This window comes from Aplidium turbinatum, chromosome 3, assembly GCF_918807975.1.
Source record: "Aplidium turbinatum chromosome 3, kaAplTurb1.1, whole genome shotgun sequence".
Taxonomy (NCBI): Eukaryota; Metazoa; Chordata; class Ascidiacea; order Aplousobranchia; family Polyclinidae; genus Aplidium; species Aplidium turbinatum.
This window is the reverse complement of record NC_137474.1, coordinates 15,058,513-15,075,628: the sequence shown is the minus strand read 5'-3', so window position 1 is coordinate 15,075,628 and position 17,116 is coordinate 15,058,513. Positions and strand designations below refer to the sequence as shown.

General features: G+C 36.4%; 2 protein-coding genes across 2 annotated transcripts; both read left to right on the top strand.

Moving 5' to 3' along the window:
* The first annotated feature begins 888 nt into the window (after positions 1-888).
* LOC145767084 (sulfotransferase ssu-1-like) lies at positions 889-2,642 on the top strand. The gene is made up of 2 exons (XM_082578831.1): positions 889-1,643; positions 2,000-2,642. The coding sequence occupies exons 1-2, from the start codon at positions 906-908 to the stop codon at positions 2,186-2,188; spliced, it is 927 nt and encodes a 308-aa protein (XP_082434957.1). The 5' UTR covers positions 889-905; the 3' UTR covers positions 2,189-2,642.
* An 8,821-nt stretch (positions 2,643-11,463) lies between these two features.
* Positions 11,464-16,884, top strand: LOC145767327 (uncharacterized). Its single transcript, XM_082579128.1, has 6 exons — positions 11,464-11,682; positions 12,406-12,646; positions 13,794-13,865; positions 14,360-14,488; positions 15,147-15,429; positions 15,909-16,884. Exons 1-6 carry the CDS (start codon positions 11,510-11,512, stop codon positions 16,181-16,183), a joined length of 1,173 nt encoding a protein of 390 aa, XP_082435254.1. The 5' UTR covers positions 11,464-11,509; the 3' UTR covers positions 16,184-16,884.
* The last annotated feature ends 232 nt before the right edge of the window (positions 16,885-17,116 follow it).

Sequence of the window (17,116 nt, the reverse complement as noted above, 5' to 3'; positions counted from 1 at the left end):
TTAAGAAAGAGAAGTGCGGAAAAAAGAATGGGGTTTACATAAACTAGAAAATTCAAAGTGATTAGTGAATCAAAAAGCTGTCTTGTGGAAGAATAAGCCAATGTAAAGCATACTTGAACCATTCACATACTTTCAGCTCAACTGCATCACGAGTATCCCACCAAAAATTTTAAATACAAAATTTAAACGTTTCAATATTTATACGCATCACTGATTTTTGTTTAGTTTGATTTTATCAAAGACAGTGGAATTGCATTTCAAAAACATGTCATATAGCACAAGAAAATACGCTTAGCTTACATTAGCCTACATCATAATATGTTTTTACGCACAAGTAGCCTATACGGAGGCACATCTCTATATCATAACTGCAGACAGGACGCTACTGCACCGACCTGGTCTCCTCTGTCCAGTAAAATATCATGCGTGCAAACTTACTAAATGTAAGCTATTTTGTAATTTAAACCATTTTTTTTAATTACACAGCAAAATATTTCAACAACTGTAATTTTAAGAAAATATGAAGTTTTTTTCAATTGTAATGGGTAGGCTACAAGCTAGTAAAATAGCGGTGGCTGGTCCAATGGATAAGACGCTCGCTTTCCGAACATACGATCTCTGTTCGACTTCCTGGTTAAGCTGGTTGTTCAGAAAGACCTCTACCCAAAACATAAATTGGGTAGACTACTGTAGTTAGTGCCAATAAAGGCTACGTATAAAACAAACCTCAGCGTCTCATTCTCAATGATCGAAATCAAGCATGTGCAAAACCTTTATATTTAGTTTGGACTTAAACTGACAGTTGTTGTGGACCAAATATGACATTAACACTATTTGTACGCAGCTTCAGTTTTCCAAAATCGTGTATTCTTAAACTTAAAAAAAAGCTTGAAACTTTGACAAAAATGGACAACTTACACACTTGTCCAAAACTTAAGAAGTTTAAGCACCCTGATAAAGATTTGTATGCTTTATATCCACCTGCTTTCAAGCAAGAAGACTTGGATTCTGCTGTGAAGTACAAAGCTGAGGATGGTGATATCTTTATCTGTACCTATCCAAAGTGTGGAACGACGTGGATGCAGAATATTGTGTGGCTCATTACACACTATGGTGATCCAATACCAACAGATAAAAAACTAAGAGATGTAAGCTCGATGTTGGAGTTTGACGGATGCGAGTTCACACAGTCAATAGATAATCAAGAGTTTCCACGAATAATTAAAACTCATTTGCCTTATCCCTTTGTTTCACAAAATCCAAATGCAAAGTATGTCGTCATAACAAGAAACCCAAAGGATGCTTTAGTTTCATATTACTATCACATTAAAGGTTTGGTTGGATATTATCTTTGTCCTGGTGTTACATTGGAAGGTATATTTGATGGGTATTTGAAAGGACAAGCTGATTTTGGAGAGTACTTTGAACATGTTGGTGAATGGTACAAGAAACGTGATGAACCAAATGTGTTTTTTCTACTTTATGAGGACTTGAAAAAAGATCCTGAAACAAACATATTGGAAATTGCTCATTTTCTTGGAAAAGATTATGAAAAATCTTTGAAGGAAAACGACCGAGAATTACTTTTGAAGATTATTACCCAAAGTAGTTTCAAACAAATGAAAAACACTTCGAGTGTTTGGGTGAGTGAGACGGCTTATGTAAAACAGTACTTAGGTCACTTCAGTAGCCTACATAAAACATCGAACTAGTCTTTGATGCTGTGTATGGCAATTCAGTGAAAGCAAGCTTGCAAAACAAAATAAAGCTACACTACAGTAGGCTATGCTGGAAGATTGTAGATGATGACTGATTGTCAGACTGTTTTAACCTGAAATCCTTTAGCTTGGTGATCATGTTAAACTTCATTTCATTTATTTTTAACTTCAAAGCGTAGCCTACTGTATCTTTATAGTTACCGTAGCCTTCTGTGTATGCATTTGTTTGTTGTCAATGTAGGGCCCTCCAACCTAACGATTAGGAAACATTTATGTTTCAGTGCAAGGTCTCTCGTCCAGACGATTTACCATTCATTAGAAAAGGTGAGATTGGCGACTGGAAGAATCACTTCAGTCTTGAACAGACCTGTATTGCCGACAAGTGGATGGAAGAGCGCAGCAAAGTTTATGAAATGGAGGAATTATGGAAAGATCATCCAGAAGTTAATGGACTTCCTTTCGTTGCATAACAATTAGCTGGAAATTTTAAAGATTTTGCAAATCAATAATTTACTATGCACGCCGTAGAGTTGCTAAAAATTTTAAATAGTAAGATCAGATTTGTGCTGAACATGGGTTTGAAGTCGCGCACAGCTTTACACAGACTTCATTTAAGATTTTTCTGTTTTGGATATTGTTGTTGAATGATTATTGTTTCAGATGCATTTGTTGAAAAATTAGTATTTGCAAAATTGTTCCTTTATGAAAGCGATGGATTTAGTCAAAAATCATATTTTTCATCTTTCGAAAAAAAGTGCTTCTCGAAAACACAAATCAAACTTTTTTTCAAAATATTTGCGTTTTTTATGTGAGATTATTACTAATAACTTGTTTACCCTACCATTTGTTTCGTTATATTTAACATTTTTCTTCTCATAATTAAATTTATACGTTGTTCCCAAAATGGGAACGTTGGCAACATGTGGTACACAAATAACGGAGTTTATCTCAAAAAAGTTCTCACTACTTTTACCAAGAGAACATTTTCACAGCGTGATGCTGTCACAGCATGATATTTTTCACAGCTTGATCTTAAGCAGAAAACGCTTCTATGACTTCTACCGAAGGAACGGAAAGAGCTTGCAGATGTCGAAAAAAAGACAAAGCATCACTGAGGGACCCAAAAGAACTGCAGCCATTCGATAAGGTTCAAGCTCATGGAGGGAAAAGCATGTTTGAGATATTTTGTTTATTTTTTACTGGTGACATGTTCTTTTTACTCGTAGAGCAAACAAGCTTATATACAAGGAGAGACAAGAATATGATAAACTTCAAAGTTGATGAGGTTGATATGAGAAAACTTATTGGCTTACTATCAGTGTTGTACGCGTCAATGAAATAAATTGACGGCGTCAGCGTTAGCGCGAATTGCCTAAAACCTTCACGGCGTAAAGTAGCCTACTGCGTAAGCTCTCAAAGAAATTGACGGCGACAGCGCTAATTTCAAGCGCTATTTTCTAAGACCATAAGCAGAGACCATTTCCGCAATATAAAAACGTAATTGCACCTGGCTGACAATCATAATCTAGCTCAGTCTAAAATGGCCAAGGTACTGCCGCTGTTAGATCTGCAAAGGTCAAATTGTCAACAATTTGGTACATTTCACCAGTGATTAAGCATTGACGAATCGATGGTTCCTTATCGAGGACTACGCAGTGCAGAACAATATAATAAAAGGAAAGCCAGTAAAGTTTGGTTACAAGTTATGGATGTTGTGTAGCTCCGATGGTTATCCCTATAACTTCGAAATCTACTGCGGTAAAGATGAAAGAAGAGCTGAACCTTTGGGAGCACACGTAGTTGAGACAATGCTGTCATGTGTTGCCGGCAAAGACCAACATATTTTTGTCTTTGACAATTTTTTCACAACCCATCAACTACTTACTGATCTTGCTGGAGAAAACATCAGAGCATGTGGTACAATTAGAGAGAACAGGACCAGTTCCTGTCCTCTCTCCAGTAAGAAAACCTTCCAGAAAAAGCCTAGAGGGGAATTTGATTACTGATCACACGGCATTGTACTTTGTGACAGATAGAACGATAATTGTGCTGCCACTATTGCAAGCAATTACTGCGGTGTAGCACCAACTCAAACAGTTCAACGAAGAATGAAACATAAGGAAAAATCAGTAACACAACCATTTCTGATTGATTGATTGATTGATTGAATCTTTATCCTCGGACTGGGAAAGCTTCTTGCAGAGCTTAATCCTGGCAGTTTCGCATACTTGTAGAGGCTTTGAATCACTGACGCAGGCCCGGTCACCGAGATTGACAGAGTGAAGTTTCCGATTGTTGAAGTCTTGTTGCTGAGGAACTATTCCATCCATTAGATGCCGCTGAATGGAGAGCAGTCCTTAACGTGCGTTGCTCAAGCGCACACCCCGAGAGTCGAACCAGCACCGCTTGATCTTGAAGCTTCTTCGTTCCAGAAGTGACGCGCTAACCAATTGAGCTATCGAGGCGGATGTATGTACAACCAGGGAATGGGGGTGTGGATGTATGTGACAGGTTGCTATCTTTTTACCGGCCACGACTTCGATCAAAAAAATGCTGATGAAATCTTTTTGCCCATATTATCGACCTCATAATTGTAGCTGCCTTCCGTTTTTATAATTACGTAAATCAATGTTCTGAAAACCACCTTCAGTTCAGGCGCGAGATTGCTCGGTCATTGGTGAAAGTGGAGAAACCTAGGCGTCGACTTAGGGAACCTACTGCACATCCGTCTGCAGCCGTGCGATTCGAGTTCGACTCATTGAATCATTTTCTTGTATCATCGTAACAAGGAAGATGTGTAGTGAACATGAAACATACAAGGTTACTATGCACAAAATGCGAAAAAGCGACGCATAAGTTATGCAGTGACGCATACCACCACAAATAAAGTTAGTGACAGGGTAGTTGTAGAAAGTACAGTTACATGGTAGAAAGTACAATGGTAGAAAGTACATTTGTTGTTTGTGTATCTCTTAAACGTGTGTACTTTTGTTTATTGTCTTTTTCAATGCTATTGTATCGAATAAAGTAGGCTACCCAAGTTTACGTCGTATTCAAATACAAAACACGATACGATATTTTTTGGTACCTTTACATGCCAACGTTCCCATTTTGGGAACATAATAAAAAACAAACAAAGCAGTAAAAATTTTAAATTTTTTTCATAAAATCTTCTCAGTTAGATTAAAAACTACAATATACAAAAAAATCACGAACAAATAACGAGAGATAATCTTCGCCGCCAGTAAAGGGTTAACTCTGTTTTTTGGAGTTAATTTTGACAAGTCTTTTACGCGTTCTGAGGAAATGCATAAATGTATTTTCTAAAAGAAAAAAAGTTTTGCAAGACCTTTGAATAAACAATAAGCAGTCTTATATTTAAAAAAAGGACTTGACTGTATTTTGCAGAATTTTTCCGATGTAAGCCTACGTATAAAAACATTTAGTTAGCTAAGAAAGTCTTACATGGCAACAGAGGCATATACAGGGGGAAAAGGGGCAGTTACCCTCCCATAGAAAGTACCCTCAAAATGGGAATTTTTAAGATATTTTTTTCCACGTTGTTTGAGAGAGGCCCATCCTCCTGTGGGTGCTTTGCTTTTGGCGACTCGTTCTTGGGTTCACTAACATTTACAATAATACGTATTTGCTCCCCTCGAAATTTGTGCTGGCTACACCGACACCTCTGCATGGCAAGGTTAGCACTAGCCTACAAGAACACGTAAACTGGAAATAATTGTAAGTTAATGATACAGCAAAGTAAGTAAAGAAACAAGCTTGAAACAAATTGCAACCTAACCTTCCTGTTCAAATCCTATGCACTCAGGCAGCATCACGACATGAAACGTTCCATGGTATGGACACAACCAGCACAAATTTTAGAGGGGAGGAAGAAAATGAGTATTATTGCACATGACAATGAATATCGGGTAAAGCCCCAAACACCCAGAAAAGGGGGTGGTCACAGCGGTAAACCATAATTTCTTCGTGGGAAAATTGTAACATAAGATTCCCGAATCCGTTCGTCTGTATGTATCGACCGAAAAAGAAACACTCCTTGAAACGTCTATTCAATAAGTGTATTCCTGTAAAATTATCCCGCGGCTATCGAAATCGAGATACAACGCCGTACACCTCTAAAAACTGTCACTACGATACAGATTACTTGGATAAAAGACGGAACTTTTGTTCAGTTAGCAAGCACTAAGCAAACAGTTAAATGTGCGGCCAACTTTCAAACAATCATTTTACGAATGACCAGAATAGATAGCAATATCTCAAACTCACATATGCAGTACTGTGACGCAATAATGAAAGACAATTATGAAGTCATTCAAACAGGTGTTTAAAGCTGATATAATATTTCCTGTTTAAACAGGTTTCAAACTGAAACAGGCCCAAACAGGTCCAAACAGGTTTGACACAAGTCTTATGAACGATGGTGCAATTTTGGCACATTTTCTAGCAACTTCCATGACGTAATATTCAGTAGACTTGAACGTTTTTTTTATATGACGTTTGATTAGGTGAACCATTGTCTGGAACAGGGGGTCTGGGGCACTCTCCGACAATCTTGAAAAAACCCTCAAAGTTACGCTTTGTTAGAGTACTTTGAGGCTAAATCAATGGTAAAATTTGTCAAATGATGCTGCAATAAAGGATAAAAAAAAGTTTAATTTAAGTTACAGCAGGACATAAAACTAAAACAACGGTAAAAATATATAGAGTAGGTCATGGTAGGCCTATAACGGTAGGGTTTCATTGTGTCAATAAATACCTTTTGCACAATGCAATATACAGGGGCTCCGAGAGGGGGGGGGGGGAGTTGGGCAACTTTCTCCCGTAGCATAACATTGTAAAGGAGAAACGAGTAGTCTTTCGTTTTTTCACCTTTGAGGGGGGCCCATTTTTGCTCCTAAAATAAAAATGTACCAACTTACAAATGAACAAATTTTAAGTGAAATGGGTAGTTTCAAGTATTTTTCCATCATTGTACTATAGATGCTACTTCATTTGTTTATCATATGAAGTGCAAATCTTTGTCGTATGAAGGTTGGCTATGTTTTTTGTTCAATTGCTTCAATACTTAAAATCTGCTGCTATTTAACCTACTGATTTCTGTATCACTGAACGGTTTCTGCTGTTTTAACTCGAAAACTGGTGCTGCTTGGGCTAAGCGTGCAGTGCAGCTTACTATTCTTGCTTGATCTGTAGGGGTTTTAGCTATCTAAGTCCCTTAGTGTAGGGTTTTGGCTATCTGAAGCTGGCTTTTGATTATTATAAGAGTAATTTAGGCTGTCTAGTCTAGTCTAAGGGTATGATTTGGCTACCTACAAAAGTTACACAAGTTAAATTGAATATTAAATATATTTTTTATAAATAAAAATTACAAGTTTGGGAAATTGAAAAGTACTTATTCTCTGTTTCTACCCAATGTAGTTCATTGCGACCGGTGTCAGAAGAGCGACATTCTCCAGTCGTGAATTTTACCTTCTCGTTCTGTTGTTCAGTCGGTTTTGAGTTCTGAGTGTGTGCTTTTTTCAATTCTCCGCTTATTTCATAATATACCGGTAATGCCTTTTTATCAGTAATAGCCTATCGTGAGAGTTATGAAAGCAAAACCGGTTACATAGTTGTGTCGCTTTAGAAATACAGATGTGTTGAGCTAAGTTCCGTGTGAGTGACATTGGTTAAACAGGAAGCGTGACCTAAGTTTCGTGAGAACAAAACTTAGGTTTTCCTTACGATGCTTGATAAGTTAAGGTGAAACAATAGCAATATCCTTCAAGCTGACATTCCAACGCATGCATTTATTGTCGATGTATTTTTAGTTTGCATTTTCAAATAAGCAATTCAAAACATGAAATTGAAGTTTTCAGTTTTTGTTATTATAAATGGTTAAATGTTTTTAACTTCAAGAAAACTTCAAAATAAATTCTGACACAAGGAAGATTTAAAAATACAGCCAGAGCAGAGGATAAACTGCTGATCATCCGCTTCATCTTTGAGTGTTAATGAAATTCATGCATAGTTGAATGTAATGTAGAAAAAAAATAAGCAAAAACAGGAAAACGTAGATCAGTTCCTACTTCAACTGAACTTCTTTGCAGAGTAGGAAATCTTAAGCCTGCCAAGAAGTTAGAAATATTTTCCGTGTAGTATTACACGTCATAATATCACCGCGCTCAACATTGGCTTCGATTAGCATTCATTGACTGAAATTTGAGCCGATGTTTATAATTAAAGGTCAGGCGATTAATTTCTTTCTTCTTCTCGTAACCGACAATTTTGTTTTGTCGCACTGTTTTGAAAGCCACCTTCAAAAACAATGTAAATGCTTTAGAAACGCATTTATAGAACAAAGTAGCAGGCCTAGTTATGACAGTGTCTTTGCTTAGTAATTTTTGGTCGAAAGTAGCCTACATCCTCAAAGAATGTAAGTCAGCTTAAAGCAAAACTTTAAATATGCGTTTCAAATATCTATCGTTGTTTAAACATCTGTAGCCAGAGGAGATAGGAATCTGGCGTTTTTAAAGCGTTGTTTGAATGATTGTAGCATCTACTCATGGACTTCTAAATAGTAGCATCTAGACTGGAAACGCAGTGACCAACAAAAGGCCAAACAGTTGGTACAACAGTTGGCCAACAGTGGGCCAACAGGGTTAGTTACTTGGCTGTTGGCCCACTGTTGGCCAACTGTTGTACCAACTGTTTGGCCTTTTGTTGGTCACTGCGTTTCCAGTCCAGATGCTACTATCTAGAAGTCCGTGATCTACTTCTACTCCGCAACCCCATCAGCTCTGTCCGGAAGCAAAGTCATTTCTTTAATTTGGTTAAGTGTTGGGCGATATATTTTTGAAGTTGCTTGACCACGCAACTAGGCTACTGTAAGTAAACAAAATATTCTTTCTGGCTCCAGTAGTGTAACAAAGGCTGCAACAAAGAAGACTTGCACCATGTTATGCATGTAGCGTGCACCCCTGCGTAGTTTTAACATGCTTATAACTTATTGTATGTTGCATAGAAAGATGTAAGATGTTTAATGGTCATTGGCCACAATGCATAATTATAGTAACGAAAAGTGTCATCACCTGATTAAGGGAAAAAGTCTAGCCAACTTAGCTTTTCATTGAATACTTCATAACGTTGTCTGCTATAGGCCTACTGCAACAAGACACACTTTGAGCTTAATACAACATGTTTCAAACCACCAAACCAGAAGTGCATTCATAGTTCACTTTAATAAACACTACAGGGTAGAGCTTTTCCAGAATAATCACGTTTGAAACCAATCTGCATGTTCTGGCCCCTAGTTCTATGGTTCACGCTTGGTGATAGTCCACATAATGCCTCTGACCTGTGACAAAAGTCACATTATTTTGACAAAGTTTAATTTGCCGAAGTTTTTTTGTTTTGTGAGCTAATGCTTTAATTATCTCAGAATTTAGAATATGTTATTAACACTGTTTCCTTCAAGATCATAGTCAAATAATTCGAAAAAAAACAGGTAAAAAGTTTGAGTAATGAATCCTGGCTACTTTGACTAAAATAACGTAGCCTAGAGTTTATGAAATATTGTTGCGTTTGAGACCGCTGTAGGTCCTATTGCTTGATCCAGCCCAGGCACAGCAGCCAGTGGAATGCGGGTTGATCGTGTGCTGCGAAGTTCGTATATCCATCCCAGGGTTGGTAGGCTATATTACTTGATGTTGATAGATGATTTGGTGTGCAGTGTGGTAAGAAATAAATATGATTGATGCATGTAAGTCACTACAAGAGCTTTCTTGAAAGCTCAATCTCTGTGAAAGCACGTAGGAATTAATTGTTTTAAAGTTGTTGTGGGCTATCTCCGAAGTTTGATAAAAAAACAAAAAAGACCACGAACAGTAACACGATACTGATAAGACTTTTCATGAGGACTGATTCAGGCTCCAGATACCTCAGAACCCCTTTGCTTCCAACGTTACCGTTCTGGTTGGGCTTGTGAAAATGCAATGAGATAAGAAATGAGGATAGCGCAGTCAGAGCGTCACTTAGCCGCTTTTATCACTCCACCATACAGCCCAGCACTAATCATTATGAAAAATTTTTAGGAAAAGGAGAAAAATGCTAATTGTCTACAGCCACAAACACTGCTGACAATGTTGATATTATTTGAAACCAATTCTTCTGGTTACAACAAATCGACATTTTTCACAATGACGTCAATTTGAAGCCAAACGAAATTAAAGCAACAAATTTGATCGAAACGATGTTGTCTAAATTTCCATGTTTATTTTTTTGAAATAATGTGCTGAATACTCTTTTAAGCCTGACAAATTGGCAAATCATTTTGTTTTGAATCTCCAACTTAATTGATTTTATTTTATTTTGAAACGAAACGATGGCAAAGAACTTCACGTTGAACGACGAAGTGCTTTAATAAACTTAAGGTTTCCAAAGATTTCTTTCATAAGTGACCCTTTATAAAAGATGAAATCACACCTCCACCACTAATTACCACATCACTATATTGTGAAGATATAAGTCGTCAAAATAGAAAAGCGGTATGATAAACGATATGGGTTTTCAAACACATGTTGTTTGTATTGTTCTTATAATTGTCAATCCTGGCATAAGAAAATATTTTACTGATTGTTGGAAGTCCTTTTGACAAAGACGTTTTGTTGACATTGTTTAAGTATCTACGTAAATCAATATTTACTGACAACGTCTTTACAGAAAATCTTGACATCGAATTGGGAAATGAATACAAATATCAAATGTCATAACTGTTTTTAAAAATAGCAGCATGTTACAGTTTCAGACTTAATTTCTCACACTCTTCACAAGCCAATTAAACTTGTATTCCTTGAGAGCGAACAATATGCAACAAAAGATTTGAAATTGGGAAAATATAATCAAGAAAAGTCATTTTGAGATGACTACGATTGCCAGAACAGATAGAGAAGGCATGCTTTAAAATAATTGTCACATAAGAGAGCCAAAAAGTGCTTAATTGCTCAAAATAATTTCATCTTCGACTACTGACTACGCACCAGGTATTCCTATAAATTATAGAGGGCAATCTTTTTTAGTTCGAGGTTTCTCTGGAATCAGAAGCTAAAAGCTACATTCTCTAGTCTCATTATGTAACAGAGCATTTAGTTCTGTTTTGTGGCCAATAATTCAATACATTTTATTGCACTATAACATAAATTGTTATCAAAGGAGTTTCATGGTGAAGGAGAAAAGAACAGCTGTAATATACAGTAGGCTACAACTATTTCTCTCTTGCTATATAAACATAAAAACAATAGATTGGGTTCGTAAGGTTATTTTGACGGGTAAAGTTAAGTGCAACCATGACAGGAAGATCACGAAAAACATGACAGATTCTATATTGATGTCTCTATCACTGAAATGAAGCAACCATAAAGTTCTTCCGATTTCATCCAAGGAAACAATGGAACACCCAGCTGAAAAATTGCAACATGCTTGTTTTTGATCATTTGATAAAATAAATCAATACTCAATCTTTCGACAGCAGCTTATTGACAATTGCAGAATAGAAAATCGTGTTGTTACTAATAGATTTATACATTGATTCAATACTTACTAACGTTAGATTTCATGAAAACATTCTTGGAAAACAGAAATTATGTTTTGAATGAATAAAACTGTCGCAAGAAAACAAACACCTTTTTCATTTTTTCTCTAGCGTAAAGCTTATATAAACTGAACTTCACAGATCTTAACTTGAGCTTGTGTATAAAAAAAAAATTGTAAGAGTCAATTGCCTACCTTGAATTATGGCCGATTCTCTGTCAGTGTCGATGGGTGGACGAATAGCGAATATATATAAACAAAACGTAAAACGGAGGCGTTTCACTGCTGTTGTGAACGACATTGAAAATAAGAGATTAGGATTTATCAAAAAGCAACTGGAATACGATCGCATTACAGAAAACAACAGAATGGAAAGGTATGTTTGATGTGCATTTGATTAGTATCGGTATTATAAAAAATAAAGATTAGTGTACGTACATTTGTTTTGCCTGTTTCAATTTTTTATTCTTGGAATCCTTTTTAACAGTCCTTTCTAGCATCACAATTTCATTTATGTTTTTAAATTGTATGCAGCTTAATAGTTCTTTTCGCTTGATGGCCAAAGTTTTGTAAACATTTTTATGAAACCAGAAACACTCATAGCCGAATTGTCTTGCATGATAGAAAAATACAACCAAGTTGAATGGCAGCCTAAAGACTCTAAACTTTAGATAGTTTAAATAAATTTTTGGACAATAAATATATCTGTAAAGAGTTGATTGGTTGATGCAAACCTTGAAAATTGCGAGTAGAAGGTTGCTCATAGCTTGAAGCTGCAGATTTTCGTCTGTCTCCCTTTAGTTCAGGAGCTAAAGTCAGAATAAAACAAATCTAAATGTAGTAAACTACAGTAGTAAAGTATTTTATATATTATAAGTATGTATAGTAGAAGAAAAACAAAATGCAAATTTGGCTAATCAGAAATATTAGAATTAACGAAGGAGCTCAGGCATAAACGAATTACTTTTGGCGGCATAAAACTGGATAGAGATTTTTGTAAAGATTTCTTCCAGTGCTTCCAGTTCTGAAGAGAGGCAGACAAAAGCCTGCAGCTTCGACCTATATGTGCAACATTTTACTAGCAACTTTGTATGTATAGAAATAACGACAAGATGACCAACGCTAATGATGAGATGAAGGCTTTCCAACATGCGTTGATCAAACGCATTGGGATCGTAAAAGAGGAAAGCAGATTGACATCCGGAGTACGGCCACCATTAAATCTCGGAAGATATGGAGGAGCCACGGTGGAGTATATTAAAGCTGAAAGTGAAAAATACAAACGGATCCGGGATCCCAAAAAGAGAAGAATGATAAAAGCAAAAATATATTTAGAACAGGTTGGATTTTCGTAATTTATTCTATCTTCTTCTTCATTGTGTGTCACACGGCCATTAGCCCAGAACATCACGCAAACTCTTGCTCTATCGTTGAACTCGGTCAAATCCTGTGCAGAGCACCTTGCTTTTAGGTCAGGGCATTCGAGTAGATGTTGCATCGTTTGTTCCTGTCCGCATTTGCAACTTGTGCTCCCCATGGAATACCCCCAGTGTCTCATTAAAGTTCTACACCTGCCAATACCAGTTCTTAAGCAGTTGAGGCATCGCCAATACTTCTACGGTTCACGGTTTCCGGGAGGAAGGCCCTCCATGGGTGTAAGCTCTATATTGGCCAATGTCGGTCTGGCTGTTAGTCCCTCCTGCCATAGTTCAACCCGCACATTGGCGGCGACATCGTCTTGACCTAATGGGACAACTGAGGCAAGGAAACTTTTTATTGACTTCAGACGCCTGTGTGCTGGAGTTTGGCCATACAGTGGGTGTCCCAAATCCATATGCTGGCAAGACCTTTCCTTTCTGCTGGTCACACTTCTTCTGATGTTGGGATTTATTCTATAACGTGACTTGCCTTAAATATCTTTAAGACACATGTTGACAGTGAATCCATTTCTCCAAGCAAACTAATTCACTTCGTCTGCAAGTCATGAATTCCTTTGTTAAGTACTTAAATTTGTCAATTTTGAGTTTGCATATTAATTTAATTTAGTTTAGCAACCTATCATTTTTCTTAGTGTCAAATTCCTATGCTTTACAAATAGAGTGCTCGACACGGAGTCAGTTTTGATAAGCCATGCACGATTGCACGTTAGTTCGACTCTGAGCTGAGAGTGTGCGCTAAGGCAACGCACCAAGTAGGCCTACACTCTCCGAAAATATATTATTCAATGGCTACACATTTATATGGTTGTTTTTCCATTAGCATCTTCATATTAATTTAGAATACTATGCTTTGGTGTACTTGTTACATTGAATAATAAAGCAACAAGTAGTCTTTACCGTGTAGGCTACAACAAGGAACACATTATTCTGATTGACCTTTTGTTTGATATTGCAAGCTTATTAACCTATAGAGCAGCCAAGCATAATTTTATATATTTTTATATTGTATAATCACGTCTTTAACAAAATTATATCTTTTTATGTCCAGGGTAAAAAAGATGGTAGGATTAAGGAGTTTGAACCAGAAGCTTTGGGAAATCTAACGGAAAAGATGTTAAAGGTAGTTCAAAGGCGGACCCAGGGAAAAGCCTAAAGAAGATACAGCCCGCTCTTTTATATTCTTCATGATTTGTTTGTATATCGATGCTGGCTAGCTTTCTAAAATATATCAAACTAACTTTGCAAAAGTCCGTTTCCTGTCTAAATAAAGGGATGCATTTAATGACTCAACGTTGTTTCCATAACAGAAAAAAAAAATTGCGGTTTTGGTGGCATAAACATATTTATTTCACTTTATTGATAGAATCTGCCGTGAACATACATGAAAAGTACTAAATAAATCGCTTGATAATAATCTAAGAGTTACGAGAACTTTGTCTCATCTTATTGACTAATAGCCTACCGTATGTTTTAATCTTCTTTAAGAAAAAGCTTGCAAATAGTTCTTCATCACTACGAAACGACTTCAGAACTTGAACATTAACTTGACTTCAAGTAGCCTATTCCAACATCTTTAAAAATTGATGTTTTTTTAATGCATTGACAATTTTCCAGTTGCACAAAGCTGATGCTAGAGATGTTCCAGAACAAAGGCCACTACTTGATGTTGCTAACTTGCTCGATGTTGAAGATATTGAGGAAAATTATGGGGTAACACAACTATCTGATTTCGAAACGTCTAAAGTAAGTTAACGTTTCAGAAAGACATTGTATTGCAGCAACAATATTGTGTTTGTTCAATTGGTTAAATATTCCAAATATTAAAAGAAAATAAATAGAAAAAACGTGATTTTTTCGGTAAAGTTTTATCCTTTTGCAGTTTAATCTTTACATATATATTTAAGATAGAATAGGCCACTTAAATCATCGTAACTAGCTTGCAGTATATTATCTTGATCTCAATAATCTTTTTACTTTTCCAACTTAAGTTTACGTCTGCTGCACATAGTAGATTATTGCATTTATTTATCGGCTGCTGAGCCAAGTGGTGAGAAGGGTCTGCCCGAAGCTCAAATGGATGTCGGTTCGACACCGCTCCAGAGCACGTGGCTGTGCCATGGCAGACACTTAATAGCATGCCAAAATAGCAAGAGCAGTTAACTCGACGACTTATGTCCTTTTGCTGCTTCCTGTTGTTTGTTGTGTTGCATCTGCAGTCGTAGTTGCAAGAGGCGCAACATAAACCTTGCTTATTATCGCTCAACGCGGCTTAGGTTACGCTTGAACGATTTTTGAAGTACTACGATGTCAATGCACAGCACATAGACGTTAAAATTTTACGTAAAAGAGAAATAACTTGTCATGTTTCTTAAATATTTTTCAAAAAATATGTTTTTTACAGTTTGAGTTGGAAGCTACAAAAGTAGGCGAGATCCAGCGAGCAACATATCCACCAATGCAACCAAGACTTCTTCTTCCTCCTCTTCAAGTCAAAAGATCCATAAACCCAAACTCTAATTACTACCGAAAGATCTCTGCTGATTATCACAAGCGAGAGGCAATGAAAAAAGCCTTGTATGGGACATCATCGCCTATACGTAGAAGAGTTTCTCTGCTTGAAGACATAACTGAAGAGGGCGATAATCGACGGAAGCGCAGTGAAAAAAGACTTAGCAATGATGCAAGTAAGTAAATTCTGATTAACTTGATTAATTTAAAATCTTTAATTGTTTTAAAAAGGAAAGATTTTGTTAGCTGTATGCTCACTAGTTTTAACTTTCTACATTTTTTTGTATTTGAAATCACAGAAAGTTTTTTAGGGGGTAGCAAATAAATAGGCGATAAATAATTTAATTTTTTGTATTTTCAAGAATTGCTTCAAAAATGTTTGAAATATGGCACATGGGTACGTTGTTGTATGTTAGTATTAAGAAGTACATTGGTGACAAGTAGATTATATGTTAACTTTGTATGTGATTGAAAAATGCAATAGATTACGGTAATTGTGTTCATAACACTCTTGCTTGTTAACAAATCTCTTGTGATTGTGCACAAGAACCTTGATTCTTAGAAACCCGTGACACCACGAGCTAATGCTAGCTTGTATTTGTATTTTACATCTTTCAGTAGCTTAACATATTACAATTTGTTTTCTTTTTTTCAGTGGCAAATCTGCCAAATCACACAGATAATTTCTCGTCAAAATCCATCAAATTTCCGGTCACTTCAATTTCGAACTACTTACCACAACAGTCTCACCAACCTCAACATAGCAAGGGATCATCATCAAAAATACCTTCTTTCGAATGGGACTACACAAAATCCATAGGCCCAGTAAAGGTTGGAAAACATTTAAACGACAGACAAAAATTCTGGAAACAACAAGACAGCCTGTCACAAAAACCATCCAGAAAAATTGCACTGCCAAGAATCAGTTAGTGGAGCTTAGAAATTTATGTATTTTTCTTTGAAAGAGAAGCTATTTATTTGTAATCCCTCTTTTAACAGAGAGTAGACAAGTGAGTACTTTAGGATGGTGGCCGTGCTAATTTATTTGCAAGAAAAAAAGGAAAACAGCAAGAAAGACACATCGAAACGCCACCAGTTTACTACCAAAAATTCTTTATATAAACTTGACTTTGCCAACGACGATCGCAAACTGAAACTTTTGGTTTCAGTAATTAAATAGTGTAGACCGTGTTTCTCAGTAGTCGAGTGTCGCAAGAACTCAGCGAAGTCTCAATTCTCTTGGAATTGAGACTTGTGTATTGTTTATGTGCATTTGAATCATTGAAGGCACCAGAAAAAGTTATTAAACTTACCGTACTCAAAACTATACTGCCTTTGTAAACTGTTCAACAAAAACTTTAATGAAGTGATAACTGCCTTTATTTGAACGTATATTAAAGTATCTGGCCTACCCTGAAGTAAAATAGGCCTATCATGAGAATCGATACGACTATATAACGAAGTGCTAATCTTCATCTGATTTTATTGTATAAATACTGAACTTCGAAACTTCTCTTTTCATAATTATTTATTCATAGAAATCATTCTACATTTAAAAAAAAATCTTTTTCATCCCGTTTTGAATTGCTCAAGCTTCTTTCGAATGAAACAGATTTCTTTTCAAGGTTCAAAGCAAGCGATTAATAGTAAAGTCAAGGTTGCTCCGTTCAATGTTGCTATATCATGCATTCCATTTCTAGCGTTTTGTAGAAGGGACACTCAGAAATAACATGTAATGGTCAGTCTGGTCAGCAGTGCGTTACTCTGCATTGCGTTCCCAGGTCTATGAGAGAATCAATCTCACCTGTGCATTCAAAAAAGAGGTAAAAATCTTCCTCATCCAATAGCACACCTTTCATCCAG